Raw genomic sequence first — 18,122 nt, 5'->3', positions numbered from 1 at the left:
GCAGGCAAGGCCCAGACCCAGGAGAAGTCTTGATAAACACTATCTAAGAAGCCAGGACATAAAGGAATGTGCTCTGGAGACTCTCCCAGCACTCCCTCAATGTAAGGAGAAGAAAAACAAATTTTCCTTTCTCTTACAGTATGAATTTATAGATTCCTGTTCTCTGTAATTGGCAACTTCAAGCATTCTGTCTTATCTAAGTTGTGGAGTGAAGGTCATAAACTGTCTGAGCAGGCCTGAGATACAGCCACCTGGACACCATAGTGAAGGTCATGGAATAAGCCGTGCTAGGCACTAAAGGAAAACCTAGATAGATAACTGACATCTGGGTTGCATAGCAACAGTCATGTGTAATCCTGAGTTATGAACCTATCACAATTTGATTAATTGTTCTGCTTCTGTATCTTTGCTTTCGCACCACTGTAACTGTAAGCCTGCTTCAAGCTAGCCCACTCCCTTTTGAAGTGTGTATAAAAGTCAAGTGCTATCTTTGTTCTAGGCCCAGTTTTCCAGATGTAAGTCTGAGTACACTCAATAAAGATCCTCCTGCTTTACCCTGAAGTCTCTCTCATCCGCCTGATTCCCACAACATTGGCACTAGGCATAGATTAATCATTATGGATGGAATTGCTTCACCATGTGGCTTTTGTTTTCATCCTGGACAAAAATTAACCGTTATAGCTGGAACTGTTTTCACCATGTGGCTTTCATTTTCATCACAATGAACACTGCTGAGGCCATTAGTGAGACATTGGAAAATACTAAAAAATAGAAACTGCCATTGATCGTTAATATTTTATTGATTTTTTGTTGTTTAACACAAAGCATTGTTTAATATTGTAGTTTCCAAGCATTCTAAGTTAATATGGTACACAAACCCCACAAATTTTGCATTCTCATCTCATCAATACTATCATGTTCCATGATGTTCATATATATAGAAGAAACCATTAGGTGTTTCTAGAAGTGATCTGACTGCCTATCCTGATTATTGTTCTGGGAAGTTCTACATAGAAAATATAGTGTAGGGTTGGGTGTGGTGGCTCATGACTGTAAGTCCAGAACTTTGGGAGGCCAAGGCAGGAGGATCACTTGAGCCCAAGCGTTCAAGACCAGCCTGGGCAACATAGGGAGACCCCATCTCTATAATAACAACAAAAATTAGTCAGTCACGGTGGTGTTCACCTGTATTCCTAGCTACTCAGGAGGCTGAAGCAGGAGGATTGCTTAAGCCCAAGAGTTCAAGGATACAGTAAGCTATGATCATGCTACCCCAGCCTGGGTGAGAGAATGAGACTCTGTCTCTGAAAAAAAGAAAAGAAAGCCTAGTCTTGGCCATCCAGAATTTCCCATTTCAAGGTATTTATTAATATATCATTCAACAAGAATCAGCACAAATATAGTATACTATATATTTTCATAATTTATTTTGGTATTCACTATAATTGCATTTCTTTTCTTTTTTTTTTTTTTTTTTTTTTTTTTTTGAGACGGAGTCTGGCTCTGTCGCCCAGGCTGGAGTGCAGTGGCACGATCTTGGCTCATTGTAACCTCTGCCTCCTGGGTTCAAGCAATTCTCCTGCCTCAGCCTCCTGAGTAGCTGGGATTACAGGTGCCCGCCACCATGCCCAGGTAATTTTTTTGTATTTTTAGTAGAGACGGGGTTTCACCATATTGGCCAAGCTGGTCTTGAACTCCTGACCTTGTGATCCGCCCGCCTTGGCCTCCCAAAGTGCTAGGATTACAAACATGAGCCACTGCGTCCAGCCTGTAATTGCCATTTCTTTTCTTTTTGTTTGTTTTTTTTTTTTTTGAGACAAAGTCTGGCTCTGTCGCCTACGCTAGAGTGCAGTGGCGCAATCTCGGCTCACTGTAAACTCCACCTCCCAGGTTCATGCCATTCTCCTGCCTCAGTCTCCCGAACAGCTGGAACTGCGGGCGCCTGCCACCACACCCGGCTAATTTTTTTTATTTTAGTAGAGACGTGTTAGCCAGGATGGTCTCGATCTCCTGACCTTGTGATCCGCCCACCTTGGCCTCCTGAAGTGCTGGGATTACAGGCGTGAGCCACCGTGCCCGGCCTGTAAGTGCCATTTCTAATTCTTTTCTTCCTCTGACTGCAGCTGTGTTTTCTCCCCAGTACTTCAACGAGACTCTTGTGAAGTTCACCAATAACCCTCAGTTACTAAATCTAGTAGTCAATATCTAGCCCCCACCTTCCTCATATCAGTAAAATGGGTGGTTCTGTCTTTCTTTGACACACCAGAATACAGCGCTTTTCCACTTCTACTGCACTTGGCTGCTCCTTCTGAGGCGCCTTTATTTGTTTTTTGTTCCTTGACCTCCTAAGATTTAGACCTAGCTCTGCTTCTTTGAGTACACTCACTTTTTAGGGATCTCATTTAGTCCCATGTTATTTATTTATTCATTTATTTGAGACAAGGTTTTACTCTGTTGCCAGACTGGAGTGCAATGTCACGATCTCAGCTCTCTGCAACCTCTGCATCCCGAACTCGAAGGATCCTCCTGCCTTAGCTTCCCAAGTAGCTGGGACTACAGCCAAGTACCACCGTGCCTGGCTAATTTTTTAAATTTTTTTATAGAGATAAGGTTTTGCCATGTTACCCAGGCTGCTCTTGAACTCCCGGACTCAAGTGATCTGCCAGCCTTGACTTCCCAAGGTGCTTTGACTATAGGCGTGAGTCACTGCACCAAGCTAAGTGCCATGACTTTAAAAGCCATTTCTATTCTGACAACTTCTAAATGTATTTCTAACCTTTACTTTGAACTGCAGACTCAGAATAAGCTTCTCGGACATGGTATGACTGAAATTAATTTTTAAAATTTTCCCCCAAAACCCACTCCTTCCACAATTCTCCCCATTTCAGTTAGTGAGAACTCTCTCTATCCTATGGCTTAGGCCAAAATTTCAATGCCATCCTTGATTCCTCTTTTTCTCTCACATTCAGTCCATCAGCAAATCCCTTCTGCTCCACCATCAAGTTACATCTAGAATATGACCACTTTTCACACCTCACTGCTCCTTTCCTGGACCAAAAAAGGTTATATGATATGGTGAATCAGAGCATGCATCCTGTGTAGTGGCACAAGGCCCCACACTCAAAAGGGCTCTGCACTTACTTTAATGCTCTGCTGTTATCACCTTGAAATTCTTTTTTTCTTTTTTTCTTTTGAGACGGAGTCTCGCTCTGTTGCCCAGGCTGGAGTGCAGTGGCGCCATCTTGGCTCACTGCAAGCTCTGCCTCTTGGGTTCATGCCATTCTTCTGCCTCAGCATCCCAAGTAGCTGGGACTACAGGTGCCTGCCACCACGCCCGGCTAATTTTTTGTATTTTTAGTAGAGACGGGGTTTCACCATGTTAGCCAGGATGGTCTCGATCTCCCGACCTCGTAATCTGCCCACTTGGCCTACCAAAGTGCTGGGATTACAGGCGTGAGCCACTGCGCCCGGCCATCACCTTGAAATTCTTAATTTTTGAGCAAGGGGCTCTGTATGTTTATTTTGCACTGAGCCCTAAAAATTATATAGATAGTCTGTTGTCAATGCAGATCCCTGGTATTTAGCAGCATCAATTAAGAGGAAAAAAGTAAACCTTGTAATTACTGCAGCAGAACAACAAATATATAATGATTAAATGTGAAAAGAATGTGAAAATAAAACTTAGAGTCTTGTTTTCTATAAAAATAGTGCTGATTCTCATGGGGAAGACAATGGAAAAGATTTACTTGAGAGAGAAAGAGAACAGCTCCATCAGCCAGAAGAACTGGCATTTGAGAATTTAATCCCTAAGGAGAGATCAGACAAAGAAAACTACATCTAATTCCCCAGAGTATAGGCTGTAGTCAAGGTGTAAGAAATGAGATCACAAAGGAGTAAAAAAAATAGAGAAAGTGGGGGAAAGGAGAGGCTTTGGGTCATAACTGAGGGCTGGAACCAGGTTATTTTACTACATTCTATCTTTTCTTTTGAAAGTCTTATCCCTGGACTAGGGAGTTTCTTTGGAAGAAGAGTTGTAAGAACCAAACCTGGTTTCAGGATTCGAGTAGTGGTATCTCAGAGGTAATCTAGTCCAACTTTCATACTTTGGAGCTGAGAAACCAATGTTCCAGAAAGCTAAGACAATGATTCTAGGTTCCCTTTTTAAAATGTATTGAAATGTGTTATCTAAAAATTTAAAAATAAAAGTATCTATGGTATTTTGTGAAGACAGAGGCCTTGGTTTGGAGTAGATACTGTCACATGACTTCTCACCTCGACTCTTTTACTGTAAAAGAGGAGGATAATAATACCTTCCAGGGAACATTCTTCCCCCTTCTCCATTGTGGTAGGAATTAATCACTGCCCAAGACTCCTGGTTGAGGGCCTGAGTGAAGTGCAGGCGGTCTCCAGCCTGGAGCTACCCCGTTTGTAGGGCTACCCCGTTTGTAGGGAGGAATGCCTTTCTATGTTTCTAACTTACTCAAAGCCTGCATCCTTGTAAAGCAGTGTTCTCAATGTGAGCGATCATATTCACGAAGTGCCTGGCAGAAAGTAAGCACTCAATAAAGAGGGATGTAATTTTTATGAACTGTGCACTGAACATTTATTATAAGCTCATTAAGTCTGTAACAAACACGAAAGGCCAAACCTAGAACTTATTGGTAATTCTCATAGAAAGGACACACCTATGCCCAATTCTTAATTTCTCTTTCTTTCCTTCCTTCCCTTCTCCTCTCTCTCTCTCTCTCTCTCTCTCTCTCTCTCTCTCTCTCTCTCTCTCTCACCCAGACTGGAGTGCAGTGGCGCAATCTCAGCTCACTGCCACAACCCCCTGCTGGGTTCAAGCGATTCTCCTGTCTCAGCCTCCCGAGTAGCTGGGATTACAGGTGGTGTCCGTCACCACGTCTGGCTAATTTTTCGTATTTTTAGTAGAGATGGGGTTTCACCATGTGAGCCAGGCTGGTCTCAAACTCTTGACCTCAAGGGATCCACCTGCCCCGGCCTCCCAAAATGCTGGGATTACAGGCGTGAGCCACCGCCCCTGGCCTGCCCAACACTTTCAACATTGCTCTGGATATTACTGTCAAATTCTTGGAAACTGCTGTGATACTAAGATAAACAGATATTTATAACCGATACAAAGTACTACTGCAAGAGTTATTTATGGGTCCTGCACAATGCTGGGGGCAGGGTGGTGGGTACAGAGAAATAAACGTCACTGTAACTATCAAGTTACAAAATCCCTTCAGTAGGAAAACAATGAACTTCCTTAAGATTTACTTTATTTATTTATTTTTTTAACTGTAGTTTAAAGTTTACACTACCGTTTCTTCCTTACCAGGGGAGAATTTTGTGACTTTTACTGTTGGACTATTTTCTTTTTACGGAAAGTCTAAACTAGCATCTAGCTCGTCCTGATTAGAGTCAGGCATCGCCAAGGCTTGGGTTGGCATCTCCCAGATCCCGCTCCCAACCGCGGCCACAGCAGATCTGGAGGACCGGGAGAGGACGCGAGGAGGAAAAGCCCTGCTCTGCGAGCTGAGAGCCGGACTCTGCCCACATTGCCAATGGAACCATGTCTTCAAGCCGGAAACTCAGCTGGACCTCTCGCAGCCCTCTCTGCGAAGGGGACACAGGGGTTATTTTCTCCCATGCTGTCCACACCCAGAAAAGCTTGTCTCTCGGGGCTACTGCGCTGAGCCCCGACTGGTCAGGTCAGAGATAACCCCACCCGGGTTAGCTCTGCACTCTCGCTTTACGGTTAACAGCCCGGAGAGCTTTTAAAAAATCCCGGCGCCCACTGCCACCTGGGACCAACGTAAGCAGGCTCCCCAGAAAAGGGGCCCAGGCCTGGGTATTTTTTAAGGTTCCCTCGTGAACCAGGACCAAGGCCCTTGTGAGGGCGCCGCGGAGACCACGTGGGCATAGAGGCCGCGCCCCCGTTTCCCGGCCGGCGCGCCCCACCCCGGTTCCCCGCCACCAACCCCGCCCCCGCCCCACCCCCTGCGCGTCCCGCCCCTCCCGTGCGCCGCTGACGCTCCGTGCTTCGGCGCAGGCGCACAGGGACGGTCGCTGGCCCAGGTGAGCGGGCGCGGTGGTCCAGGTGAGCGGGCGCGTCCGCGCGACGGCGCTGCCTCCCCGAGGCGGTTCACGTAAAGCCAACGAGGCCCTGCCGGCCAGCCGGGAAGGAGGCGTGGATATGGAGCTGGCGGCAAAGCACGGGGACCGCGCCGCCGCCTAGCGCGTCCCGGGGGCTCTGTGGGGACGCGCCCCCCGCCGCAGCTCGGGGACCCGTAGAGCCCCGCGCTGCGCGGATGGCCCTGCTCCCGCGCCCCGCGCTCACCCTCCTGTTCCTCCTCATGGCTGCTGTTGTCAGGTGCCAGGAGGAGGCCCAGACCACCGACTGGAGGGCCACCCTGAAGACCATCCGGAACGGCGTTCATAAGATAGACACGTACCTGAACGCCGCCTTGGACCTCCTGGGAGGCGAGGACGGTCTCTGCCAGTATAAATGCAGTGACGGTGAGGGGGCACCCGGGCCCAGCGAGGGCTCGTACTTTCGGGGGATTGGGGTGACGGAGGTCCTGGAGGTGTGAGTGACAGATGCAAGGCAGACCTTGACGGTGTCCTTCGGCTGTGGAAAAACTTAACCACTGCTAGAATCTTGCGGTTCTTGTGATTGAGCAAGCTGGGTACAAGTTCACACCACTATTGTTAGAATGTGAGAGGTCACCTGAGTGTACTGTCCGTTCCATTTGCGTTGCTTCTGAATTACCTTTTCCCCCCTCAATTGCACCAAGTTGCCCAAGAACTTACTGACGTAGGAATCAGGGGAATGGAGTGGAACAGACTGATTTTAGCTCAGTTTTTGCTTCCGTAAATTGGATGAACATGCGAAGCAAACTGAGAATTTAAAAACCATGCCGTATTAACTTTCTCTATAATTGATATTAAATTTTTTTTTCTGCAAACCCACAGACAATAACTTGCGACCTTTGTACAGACTTGGTGTACTCGAGTGTTGAGAAAGGGTTCCGATAACTCTCCTTTCCTTAGATATCAGTTACCCCTCTCCTCATTGTTGGTTAACGTTAATACAGTTATTTTCGTTTACTCTTTTAATATTTTTCGAACTTTCTCTTTGAACCTGAGAACTTGTTTGGTGGCAGTATGAGTACTGATCAACTCAGTATTTCAGACAGATGATTCTTTTGTAGCACATTTTTGAGTGCTTAAATATTTTAATAGGTCAGAAAAATATTGGACTTTCGTTTGGAAATTGAAAATGTTAAAATAGCACTTGGGAGATCGTGTTTCCAGTAAGATTAGCTAAGGTTAGAGTCTCATTATGCTGGCAGCAGAAAATAATAGGGGATTCAGTGACTTCATTGTTGGAACCTGGTTGTAGAGGTGAACTTAAAAGGAACTGATATCATGTAAAGCTGTGATGCCACCTGCTGCCTGCAATTTTCAAGATAATTTCTAGTTTTATGTTAATAGAAGTAAAGGATGAACTGTATCTTGTGTACTTTAAAGCGCTGAACAGGTGCTGAGACATGTTTCATTGCTTCTTAAATTTGTGCCTAAATGTTGCCAGCTAAACGTATGCTTCATAAAGATGTTTTTGTTCTTGTAGAACTTGTGAGGAGGATTAAGTGCATAATTTAAGGATCAAATGGTTGCCTTTCCTGACGCAAATGTTACAGTTTTACTTAGTCATTCCTATTCATTATACAAATATTTGAGTCCCAACTGTGGGTCAGATGTTCTACTTTGAGATTCAGCAGTTAGTAAAACACAAAAATCTCTGTCTGTGGAGCTGTGAAGAGGTTTATAGTGTGTTAGGGCAAAGAAAACTATAGATAAATATATAGTTTTTCATGATACTCCTGTGAGAAAAACTGGATATGATTTGATGACTTCACCGCTGCTTAGAGAGAGGACTCATCTGTAGTGGACACCTGTCCTGATTAATATCTGCATCTTAATTTGTGAGTATCTGGGAGCAACAGGCAACACTGGGTGAATAGCTCTAGATTTAAAAACTGCTGAGCAGTCGAGAATGGTGAACTGAAACAAACAAGATTGAATCTTACTATATACAATCTTATATTTAGGCTCAAAATTAAATTGCAAAGGTGCTAAGCCTCTAGCAGTAGGTATTAAAAAGTCCATTTTAGAAATAACTGATTTTTTTTTAAACTACTCTCGATGTTAGCAGTGAGGCACAGCTGAAACATACTATGTTAGGCTGTTTTAATACAAGTACTTTATCCACCACAAAAGGCTAAAAAGCCCATCTTACCCTACAATGTTCAGTCTGAGGTGCCGTATTTTAAAGAGATGTGACAAGCTAGAAGTGATCAGTCTTTGGAGGCTGATGAATGCTCACCGAACTCAAAAGAGGCTTTAGGGCAAACAGCAGGGTTTCTCAATGGATGATCTCCATTTATAATGAATATTCCAACCGCCATGGAAATTAGCCTTCCAAGTCTTCTGTTCATTAATTCATCACATACCTATTGCAAAAATTCATCACAAAGGTATTCCAGGTACTGTTCTAGGCATTGGGAATCCAAAACACAAAAATGTCTGCTTTCAAGGAGTTTGCATTTTAGGGTGGGGAGACATAATAAAATCAGTAGATTAGTGATACAGTATGTTAGAAGGTCATATGTGCTACAATAGTATGGTCAGGGAAGACTTGCTGAGAAGGTGAATGTCTTAGTCTGTTCAGGCTGCTATAACAAGATGCCTTAAACTGGGTGGCTTATAAACAATGGAAATTTATCCCTCAGTTCTGGAGGCTGTGAAGTCCAAGATCAAGCAGTTGACAGATTCATTGTCTGGTAAGGGTCCACTTCCTTGTTCATAGATGGCACCTTCTAGCTGTGTCCTCACATGGTGATGGATGGGGCATGGATGGATGGGTGATTCATGAGAGATCTGTCCATATGACCTAATCACCTCCAGTAGTCCCACCTCCTAATGCCATCACATTGGTGATTATGTTTCAACATGAATTTTGGGGTGATGCAAACATTCAAACCATAGCAGTAAAAGAGAAACTAGTGTCAGGAAAAAGGGCATCCACATGCAGGAAGAGCAGGTTCAAAGACCCTGGTACAGGAGCAGACTTGCAGTGTCTGTGGAACAGCAAAGAGGAATAGGTTAAGGAAGAAAGGAAGAGAGAATAGGAAGAGGATGAGGTCAGAGAAATCATGGGAGGACCAGGTTATACACGGTTTCATAGGCTTTATAGACTTTGGCTTTCATTCTGAAAAAGATGAGAAGTCTTTGGAGAGGCTCTGAGCAGAAAAAGACATGATCTAACATATTTTAATAAGATCACTTGTGCTCAGTGTGGAGACTGGATTATGAGGGTTAGTGTGGGGCAGGGGAACCAAAGTAGGGCAACTAGTTAGGAGTTTATAGCAGTAATCCATTGTGGCTTGGAGTGGGATTGGTAGTAGTAGAGATGGTAAGAAGTGATTGGATTCTGAATATTTTGAGGGTAAAGTCAACAGGATATACCAACAGGATATATGTTGGATTGAATGTGGGGTATAAGAACGCAAGAACATAAGCAACAATGGCTGACATTATTGCTCTGAGCATCTGGAAGGATAGAGTTACCATTAACTGAAAACAGGGAACTGTGAATGGAACAAATTTGAGGTGAATGTCAGGAGGGACAGCTTAAGTTTGAGATGCCCACTGGACATCCAAGTAGTTAGTATGTCCTTCCTCTGTAGGCCCTTATAAGTAGGAAGCCAAGTCATAAACTGTTTTCTTAGGAATGAAGGACCGGGCCGGGCACTGTGGCTCAAGCCTGTAATCCCAGCACTTTGGGAGGCCTAGGTGGGTGTATCATGAGGTCAGGAGTTTGAGACCAGCCTGGCCAACATGGTGAAACCCCGTCTCTACTAAAAATACAAAAATTAGCCAGGCCTGGTGACGCACGCCTGTAGTCCCAGCTACTCGGGAAGCTGAGGCAGGAGAATCGCTTGAACCCGGGAGGCAGAGGTTGCGATGAGCCAAGATCGTACCACTGCACTCCAACTTGCTGGGAGGCAAAGCGAGACTCTATCTCAAAAAAAAAAAAAAAATGAATGAAGGACTAAAAGTAGGAGTTGAAGAATCACGGTGACTTCTCTGTGATAGCTTGAGTCATCTACCCTCATCTTCCAAGGGAAGTTAAGGACCCATCCTTATGATAGACAGGGTTGGAAAAACAAGACCTAAGTGCTATCATTGGCCTTCCCTTTTCTAGACTCATCTTAACCATTCCTTTTTGTATAGATTGTTCCTTTAGAGCAGGCTATAGGTTTTTTTGTTGGTGGTGGTGGTGGTGGTGTTTTTTGAGACAGAGCTTTGCTCTTGTTGCCCAGGCTGGAGTGCAATGGCACGATCTTGGCTCACCGCAACCTCTACCTCCTGGGGTCAAGAGATTCTCCTGCCTCAGCCTCTCGAGTAGCTGGGATTACAGGCATGTGCCACCATGCCCAGCTAATTTTGTATTTTTAGTAGAGATGGAGTTTCGCCATGTTGGTCAGTCTGGTCTCAAACCCTCGACCTCAGGTGATCCTCCTGCCTCGGCCTCCCAAAGTGCTGTGATTACAGGTTTGAGCCATCGCTCCCAGTCCAGGCTATAGCTTTATATCTTCGTGAGGTTATACTACTCTCTTGAGGCTGTATATAGTGACCTGAGTTGAGCATGGAACTTCTGAGCAAGTCACTGAAACCATTTATTTTTTTCTTTTTTTATTTTTTAAAAATTCATATATATATATATATATATATATATATATATATATATATATATATTTTTTTTTTTTTTTTTTTTTTTTTTTTTTTAAATAGAGACAGGCTCTCATGTTGCCCAGGCTGGTCTCAAAAACCTGGGCTCAGGCAGTTTTACCGCCTCAACCTCCAAAAGTGCTGGGATTACAGGCGTGAGCCCAGCTGAAACCATTTTTCAATTATTACCTTGAGGGGTTACTTATTTTGATGGTTGATTACTGAAAGAGTTGCTTTTTTACCCTCAATTTACTTTTGGAGGGTAACCTTGTCTTTATTTAAGTCTCCTACCAATAAATGTTAAACGAAAATTGGTAGAATACTTTGTGTCACTCATATGTATCCAACTGTGGGGTCATATTTGGAAATTGCCATGTCTTAGGGTAAAATACCTGGGAATATCTCATTTTAGAAGGCAAGATAAATTGTAGCCCCAAATATTTGAAAGGATTATTGTGTAAAATAGGGAGTTGGCTTATTTTTCTGTTTCCCCAAGGGGCAGAGGATTGTTTATAGGTAGAACTTACAAGAAGGCAGAAGAATGTCTTAACAATTGATGTCATTTCACAGTAGAATAGGTTATTTCTTGATGTAGGAGGGTTGTGGGAAACATTCAAAGAGACAGTAGGTGACTGGTAGGTTGAAGTGATTTCTATACAAGCATACTTCATTTTAATGTGTTTTGCTTTAATGCACTTCACAATTATTTGTGGTTTGTTTGTTTTTTAACAAATCGAAGGTTAGCGGCGACCCTGCATTGAGCAAGTCTATTGGCACCATATTTCCCTCAGCATGTGCTCACTTAGTATCTGTGTCAGCATTTTTTAGCAATAAATTATTTTTAAATTAAAGTCTGTACATTGGTTTTTTTAGACAGTGTTATTGAGTGCTTAATAGACTACAGCATAGTGTAAACCAAACTTTTATATGCACTGGAAAACCAAAGAAATTTGTGTGACTCGCTTCATTGTTATATTGGCTTTATTGTGATGGTCTGGGACTGAACCTGCAGTATCTCTGAGGTAAGCTTGTATTAAATGAGGTGAGATGTTTCTGAAGTACCTTCCAAAGTTTAAGATTGCTATGATAATGTCATCTTTTTCCTTGTTGCTGAACACTTGATGCTACTGGGGAGCATTAGCCTTCCAAGTCTTCTGTTCTTTGGAAGTACTTCATTAGAACTGCAGTACTTCTGGAGTACCGTAGTTCACCAAGTATGCCTCTTAACTTTTTCCTTAGATGGCAAAGGAGTATATTTGTGGAATGGTTGACCAAGTGGGAGGGCAGCAGGCAGATTGTGTGGTCCTGTAATGTCTTGTAGTACTAAGGTTATTAAATGATCATCAGATGACCTTGTCTTCCTTAGCCTTAGGCTTTGCCCGAGTAAACTGGTTGGTTAATGGTTATTGAGGTTTGTATGCAATGAAGCATTTGTGGGAGATTGGGAAGATACTATCTTAGCTTTAAAAAACAAAGTGTTAGAATGTACAGGAAAACAGGTTGGGTTTATCTTTCATACATATGAACCCTATCTGGGAAGTGACCTCTGAAATCTCCAGAAGTCCAGGATAAGCTTTTGTATGTTTCGTATGGCATAGGCTTACAAATAATTACATTTTATGAATTGCTATATATGTGTATATGTATATATGTGTACATTTGTATATATTCCTCACCACAGGAGAAATAAAAAGTCTAATTAGCGTTCTTAATGCTCATCAGAATAAAGACATATGCACTTATGTTAGCATTCAAGTAAATATTAAATATTTCTAAGACTAAAGTAGCATATTGACCTTTTTGAGTATTTATTTTATTTTTATCATATTTGAAAATTAATTATGATACCATTTATATTTTATAGGATCTAAGCCTTTCCCACGTTATGGTTATAAACCCTCCCCACCGAATGGATGTGGCTCTCCACTGTTTGGTGTTCATGTAAATATTGTCTTTTATTTGATAAGTTTTATAACTGGTAAATCATGTAATACTTTTGGTGATATAAGACTATCAGCATGCTCTTAGATTCACAAATAATTTAGCTGGGTATAAGAGTGATCAGGTTTATTAGATTCTTTTTGGCAAAACTCCTAACCAAAGTAAATGAAGTAAAGTTGTTTTATTTTTGAATCTTATAGATGTTCATACTATTTAAGTGATATTTCCTAATATTATCACATACATAGTTGAAAAGTTTGGAGTACAGAAGTAATACTACTTAGAGAGAAAAAGTATAGATAAATCATATTTTCTACATTAAAACAAGACTAAGTGGGATAGCTGTGTGGTTGTTGTAGGAGAGACTGGATCTAAGCCAAGTATTATGGGGAAAAAAATGTTTATGAGAATGATTCCTAGACACAAGGATTTTGTGTATAAAGTTATTTAAAATAATTGAAGTTATAGATTCAGAGTAATAGTATCTTTGGGGAATGGAGAAATATTTAAAGATCAAAAAACAATAAAATTTGAGTTGTAGGAAAGTTTTCTGTGATATTTCACATAAAGTAAATTTTATTTGGAAGGAGAGGCCACAAAACACTTTGAATATCCAAAAATCATACTTGCCTAGCCCCTGGAGAATCTTTAATGGACTTAGATTTATCTTTCTTTTTTTAAAACTTATGTTTTGTGTTTTGGACAAATGGAAGTTTTGTTACTGACAGGTAACTGTGAGTGCTACCTGTGCAGAATAGGAAGCAGTGAGGCATGGCTGAGAGAGTAACATGGGTGGGTGTGGGTAAGTGTAATGGGGAGATTTATAACACGGAAAATATTTGTAGGCAGAAATGGATTTTGGAACTATCTATACAGCAGTCATTATCATTTATGCCTATTTAATCTATTTGAATGTGGTACTTCAGCAGAGGAGTTTTGCATTTCATTGACAGTAATCCATCCAAATGCCTTTTGCAGCTTAACATTGGTATCCCTTCCCTGACAAAGTGTTGCAACCAACACGACAGGTGCTATGAGACCTGTGGCAAAAGCAAGAATGACTGTGATGAGGAATTCCAATATTGCCTCTCCAAGATCTGCCGAGATGTACAGAAAACACTAGGACTTACTCAGCATGTTCAGGGTAAGGATGTTCTGGTGGCTTGGGGATGAGTGTACTTTTTAAAGTTTTATCAAATGCTTTATGTTTTAGTATAGGGTTTATCAATAGAAATCTTTCACATATATTATCTATTGTGACACAGACTTCAATTTTCTGAGGTGAGGAGCTGATGATTTTGTAATCTAAAATGATCTATAGTCACAGAAGCAAAAAGCATTAGGAAACCTTGGGAGAGTAGGGGTGTCTAAGGCCAAGAGAGAGAAGAATTCATCTACCTTGTACCCTAAAATATATCTCCAGTCATCATGTAACAACCTAAAGTAGCTAATGTTTGAAACTCTGATTCCAGTTGTCTTAGTCCGTCTGGACTGCTACCATAGACTGGGTGGCTTACAGACAACAGAAAGTTATTTCCTACAGTTCTGGAGGCTGGGAAGTCCAAGATCAAGGCACTAGCAGATTTGGTGTCTGATGAGGACTCATTTTCTAGTTCGCAGCAGATGCCTTCTAACTGTGTCTTCACTTAGTGGAGAGGACTAGATAGCTCTCTGGGGCCTCTTTTATAAGAGCACTAATCACATTCACCATCTTTTTGAACTTAAACACCTCCAAAGGCCTCACCTTCTGATTTCATCACTTTGGAGGTTAGGATTTCAACATGAACTCCGAAGAGACACAAACATTCAGACCATACCATCAGTGAATTTAAGAGTATTGCACACTGGATTTGGAGTAGGAATTTCTAGAAGACTTGTCTTTACCTGTTTCTGTTGGGAAGGTCCCCAGATGACCCCCAGGTTCAGTGATTTACTAGGAGGACTCATGGGACTCAGCATATAGTTGTACTCACTGCCATGAGGTATTATGGTGAAGAGATACAAAACCAAACTAGCAAAGGGAAAGGGCCCTTTGGTGTCATTTTTAAAAGGAGAATGATGATGCTCACCTCACAGAGTTGTCATAAGGATGAAACGAAGTATTTGTGGAAATACAAATAAATCACCATTCAAATACTAATAGTTATAATATTTCTCTACTATCAAGCCAAAGAACATATCATACACTGAAATCAGAAGAGGCAAGGCAGGAAAGGAAAATAACATTTTAAGCACTTACCATAAGATACTGTGCTAGATATTTTATTCATGTTTTCATTTGATGCCAACAGAAACCTAAAGAGGTAGGTGGTGTTATCCCCATTTTTCAAGGAAGGAAACGAAGGTTTAGAAAACAGTAACTTGCCCCAAGTGAGCATTTAGCCTGACTTTAAAATCTGTGTTCTGTCTATTACACAGTATTCTCCAAATAGTCTCATATTATAGCCCTGATTCTAATATCCTAATAATTCATGTCAAGGAAGAAATCTCTGCTGCAGGTAATCTTGAATTCACAGCCTCTGTCTCCCTTTGCAGCTTTTGGCTAAAGTAAACTAGCTGTAAACCTGAAGCATAGATGGATTTATTTCCTGTTTTCTGATTTAAGAAGAATGTGAAACCAATAATCTTGTGACCTCCTATTTAATAGTCATAGCCTCTCCACTTCTGTGGTTGGTTGTTTCTTAATGGCACCATCTTTTGGAGAACTTTGAAAATGTTAAGATTTTGTAATGACAAGTTTCTTCCTTAACATGAATATTTTGAAACTAAAAGTATTTGGATAACTAAAAGTCACTCTGTGCTATATCTCTTTTAGTGTAACATGTTAAGATAATCTCACCTGGATGTTTCAGGTTTCTTAGAATAAGAAAAGTAAATAAATCACCTTTTCATAGTCTTAAAAAAATTTAAAAACCTGACTGGGCCGGGTGCGGTGACTCACGCTTGTAATCCCAGCACTTTGGGAGGCCTTGGCTGGTGGATCACTTGAGCCCAGGAGTTTGAGAGCAGCCCGGCCAACATGGTGAAACCCCACCTTTAACAAAAAATACAAAAATTAGCCAGGTGCCTGTAGTCCTAGTTACTCAGGAGGCTGAGGTGGAAGAATCACTTTAACCCAGGAGGCAGAGGTTGCAGTGAACCAAGATTATGCCACTGCACTCCAGCCTGGGCGACAGAGTGAGGTGAGACCTTGTCTCAAAATAAATAAACAAACAAACAAATAAACAAACCTGACTGGGGAAAAGTACTTTTGATTTCTATGCTCCCATATCCCCAAGTCAAATTAGGACATTGGTCAAAGAGATTGGATTCCGTTTACTTTAAGCCTCTTAACTGATGTATGATCAGTCCTCAGAAGCCATTGGCCATAATGAAATGTTTTGAGGTTTCAATTTTTACACTTTGTTTCTTCCGCACCTAAAACATTTTTTCTTAAAATGCAAATTTAAGAGTATTATCAGGTATCTCTTAGTGATTATGTTTTTCAAATAAAAAGAAAGTTAACACTGATTAATCAGTGCTATTTTAAAAGACTCTTATTTGTCTAGTTTAAACAATTGGGCCAAGCATGGTGGCCCACGCCTATAATGCCAGCACTTTGGGAAGACAAGTTAGGAGGATTGCTTGAGACCAGTCTGGGCAACATAGTGAGACCTCATCGCCACTTAAAAAAAAAAAAAAAAAAAAAAAATTAGCTGGGTGTGGTGTTGTGTATCTGTTTAAAATTAAAAATTAAATTTAAAAAATTTAAATTAAAAATTAGCTGGCCATGGTAATGCCAGCTACGCAGGAGGCTGAGGTGGAAGGATCCCTTTAGCCCAGGATGTGGAGACTGCAGTAAGCTATGACTGCACCATGACACTCCAGTCTGGGTGTCAGAGTGAGACTCTCTCAAAAAAAAAAAATTGGGTTGAACAGTTGAATGCATACAAAAAGTAAGATGCATGATAAAGAGACTAAAACTGGAAGTCTGTAGATATCTACATGTGTGTATGTAAATATGCTACAGCTTGTGAGAGTTTGGTGACTTTCATCTAGAATACATTTCAGTGCTCACGAGGGATATGCTTGTTGCTGTGCCGTAATGTGTAACATAGGTGAAAAGAGAGCAATGCAGTTGCCCAACAGTAATCCCATTTTCTTATTTTGCAGCATGTGAAACAACAGTGGAACTCTTGTTTGACAGTGTTATACATTTGGGTTGTAAACCATATCTGGACAGCCAACGAGCTGCATGCAGGTGTCATTATGAAGAAAAAACCGATCTTTAAAGGAGATGCTGACAGCTGGTGACAGATGAAGATGGAAGAACATAACCTTTGACAAATAATTAATGTTTTTACAACATAAAACTGTCTTATTTTTGTGAAAGGATTATTTTGAGACCTTACAATAATTTATATCTTGATGTTAAAACCTCAAAGAAAAAAAAGTGAGGGAGATAGGGGAGGGCACACTTGTCTTCTCAGGTATCTTCTCCGGCATTGCTTCCTAACTTATTATGCCAAACGTCTTGACCAATATCAAAAACAAGTGCTTGTTAAGCGGAGAATATTTGAAAAGAAGAATATAAACTCAATTTTCACAACCGTATTTAACAAAAAGATCAAATATAAAATTCATAAGGTCTATGCAACATTATCTTATTTGGAAATATGGGGAAATTATTACTTAAATACACATTTATGCCTAGAAGGAACGGACTTTTCTTTTTCTATTTTAATTACACATAATATGTCATTAAAGTACAACATAGTATGTTGTTTCTCTGTAGCCCGTTGAGCATATGAGTAAGTCCCATTTCTATTAGGACTACTTACAAGGACAAGGTTTCCATTTTTCCAGTTGTAAAATTGGAACCATCAGCTGATAACCTCGTAGGGAGCAAATCCAGGATAGCTGAGTATTATGTAATATGCCTAGAAGGTGATGTGAATGTGATTCAGAAGCATAGCCACTCCTATTTTATGAGCTACTCACATGACAAATGTTATCTTTTGCTATAACCTTTGTTAAGTTGGAGAAAAGATGGATTTAATGAGATAAATGAAAAGATACTTAACATAATACATCAAGGCACTATTTGCTGTTATGCCTTGTTATTTATTTCCCAGCACTTGTTTCTTATTATAGATTTTTTAAAGACTATAACCTTTTACTAACTGTGGTCTTACTAAAATTTGTGCTTGATACTGCTTTTCAGTATCAAAGCATCCCTTTAACTAGAGCCAAAGGGATGGAAAAGGCAAGATATAAATAACTGCCTCTTGTAGATCTCTTATTTACATTGAAAATTATTACCATATGTTTAGAGCAAATCCCAGAAAATTTCAACAGCTTCTGAAGATGTCTATGAATGTGGAAAACTTTTCAATCTCTTG

General features: G+C 41.2%; 1 protein-coding gene across 1 annotated transcript; it reads left to right on the top strand.

Annotated features, from left to right (window-relative positions):
* Positions 1–6,057: 6,057 nt before the first annotated feature.
* Positions 6,058–17,738, top strand: PLA2G12A (phospholipase A2 group XIIA). The gene is given in 4 exon segments (NM_001194877.3): positions 6,058–6,522; positions 12,665–12,741; positions 13,720–13,885; positions 16,894–17,738. Coding segments are annotated over 4 exon segments (570 nt in total). The 5' UTR covers positions 6,058–6,314; the 3' UTR covers positions 17,013–17,738.
* Positions 17,739–18,122: the final 384 nt, after the last annotated feature.

Source organism: Macaca mulatta, chromosome 5 (assembly GCF_049350105.2).
Source record: "Macaca mulatta isolate MMU2019108-1 chromosome 5, T2T-MMU8v2.0, whole genome shotgun sequence".
In the NCBI taxonomy this organism is placed as follows: domain Eukaryota; kingdom Metazoa; phylum Chordata; class Mammalia; order Primates; family Cercopithecidae; genus Macaca; species Macaca mulatta.
Note: the sequence above shows the minus strand (reverse complement) of the source record. Positions and strands in the feature narration are given on the sequence as shown.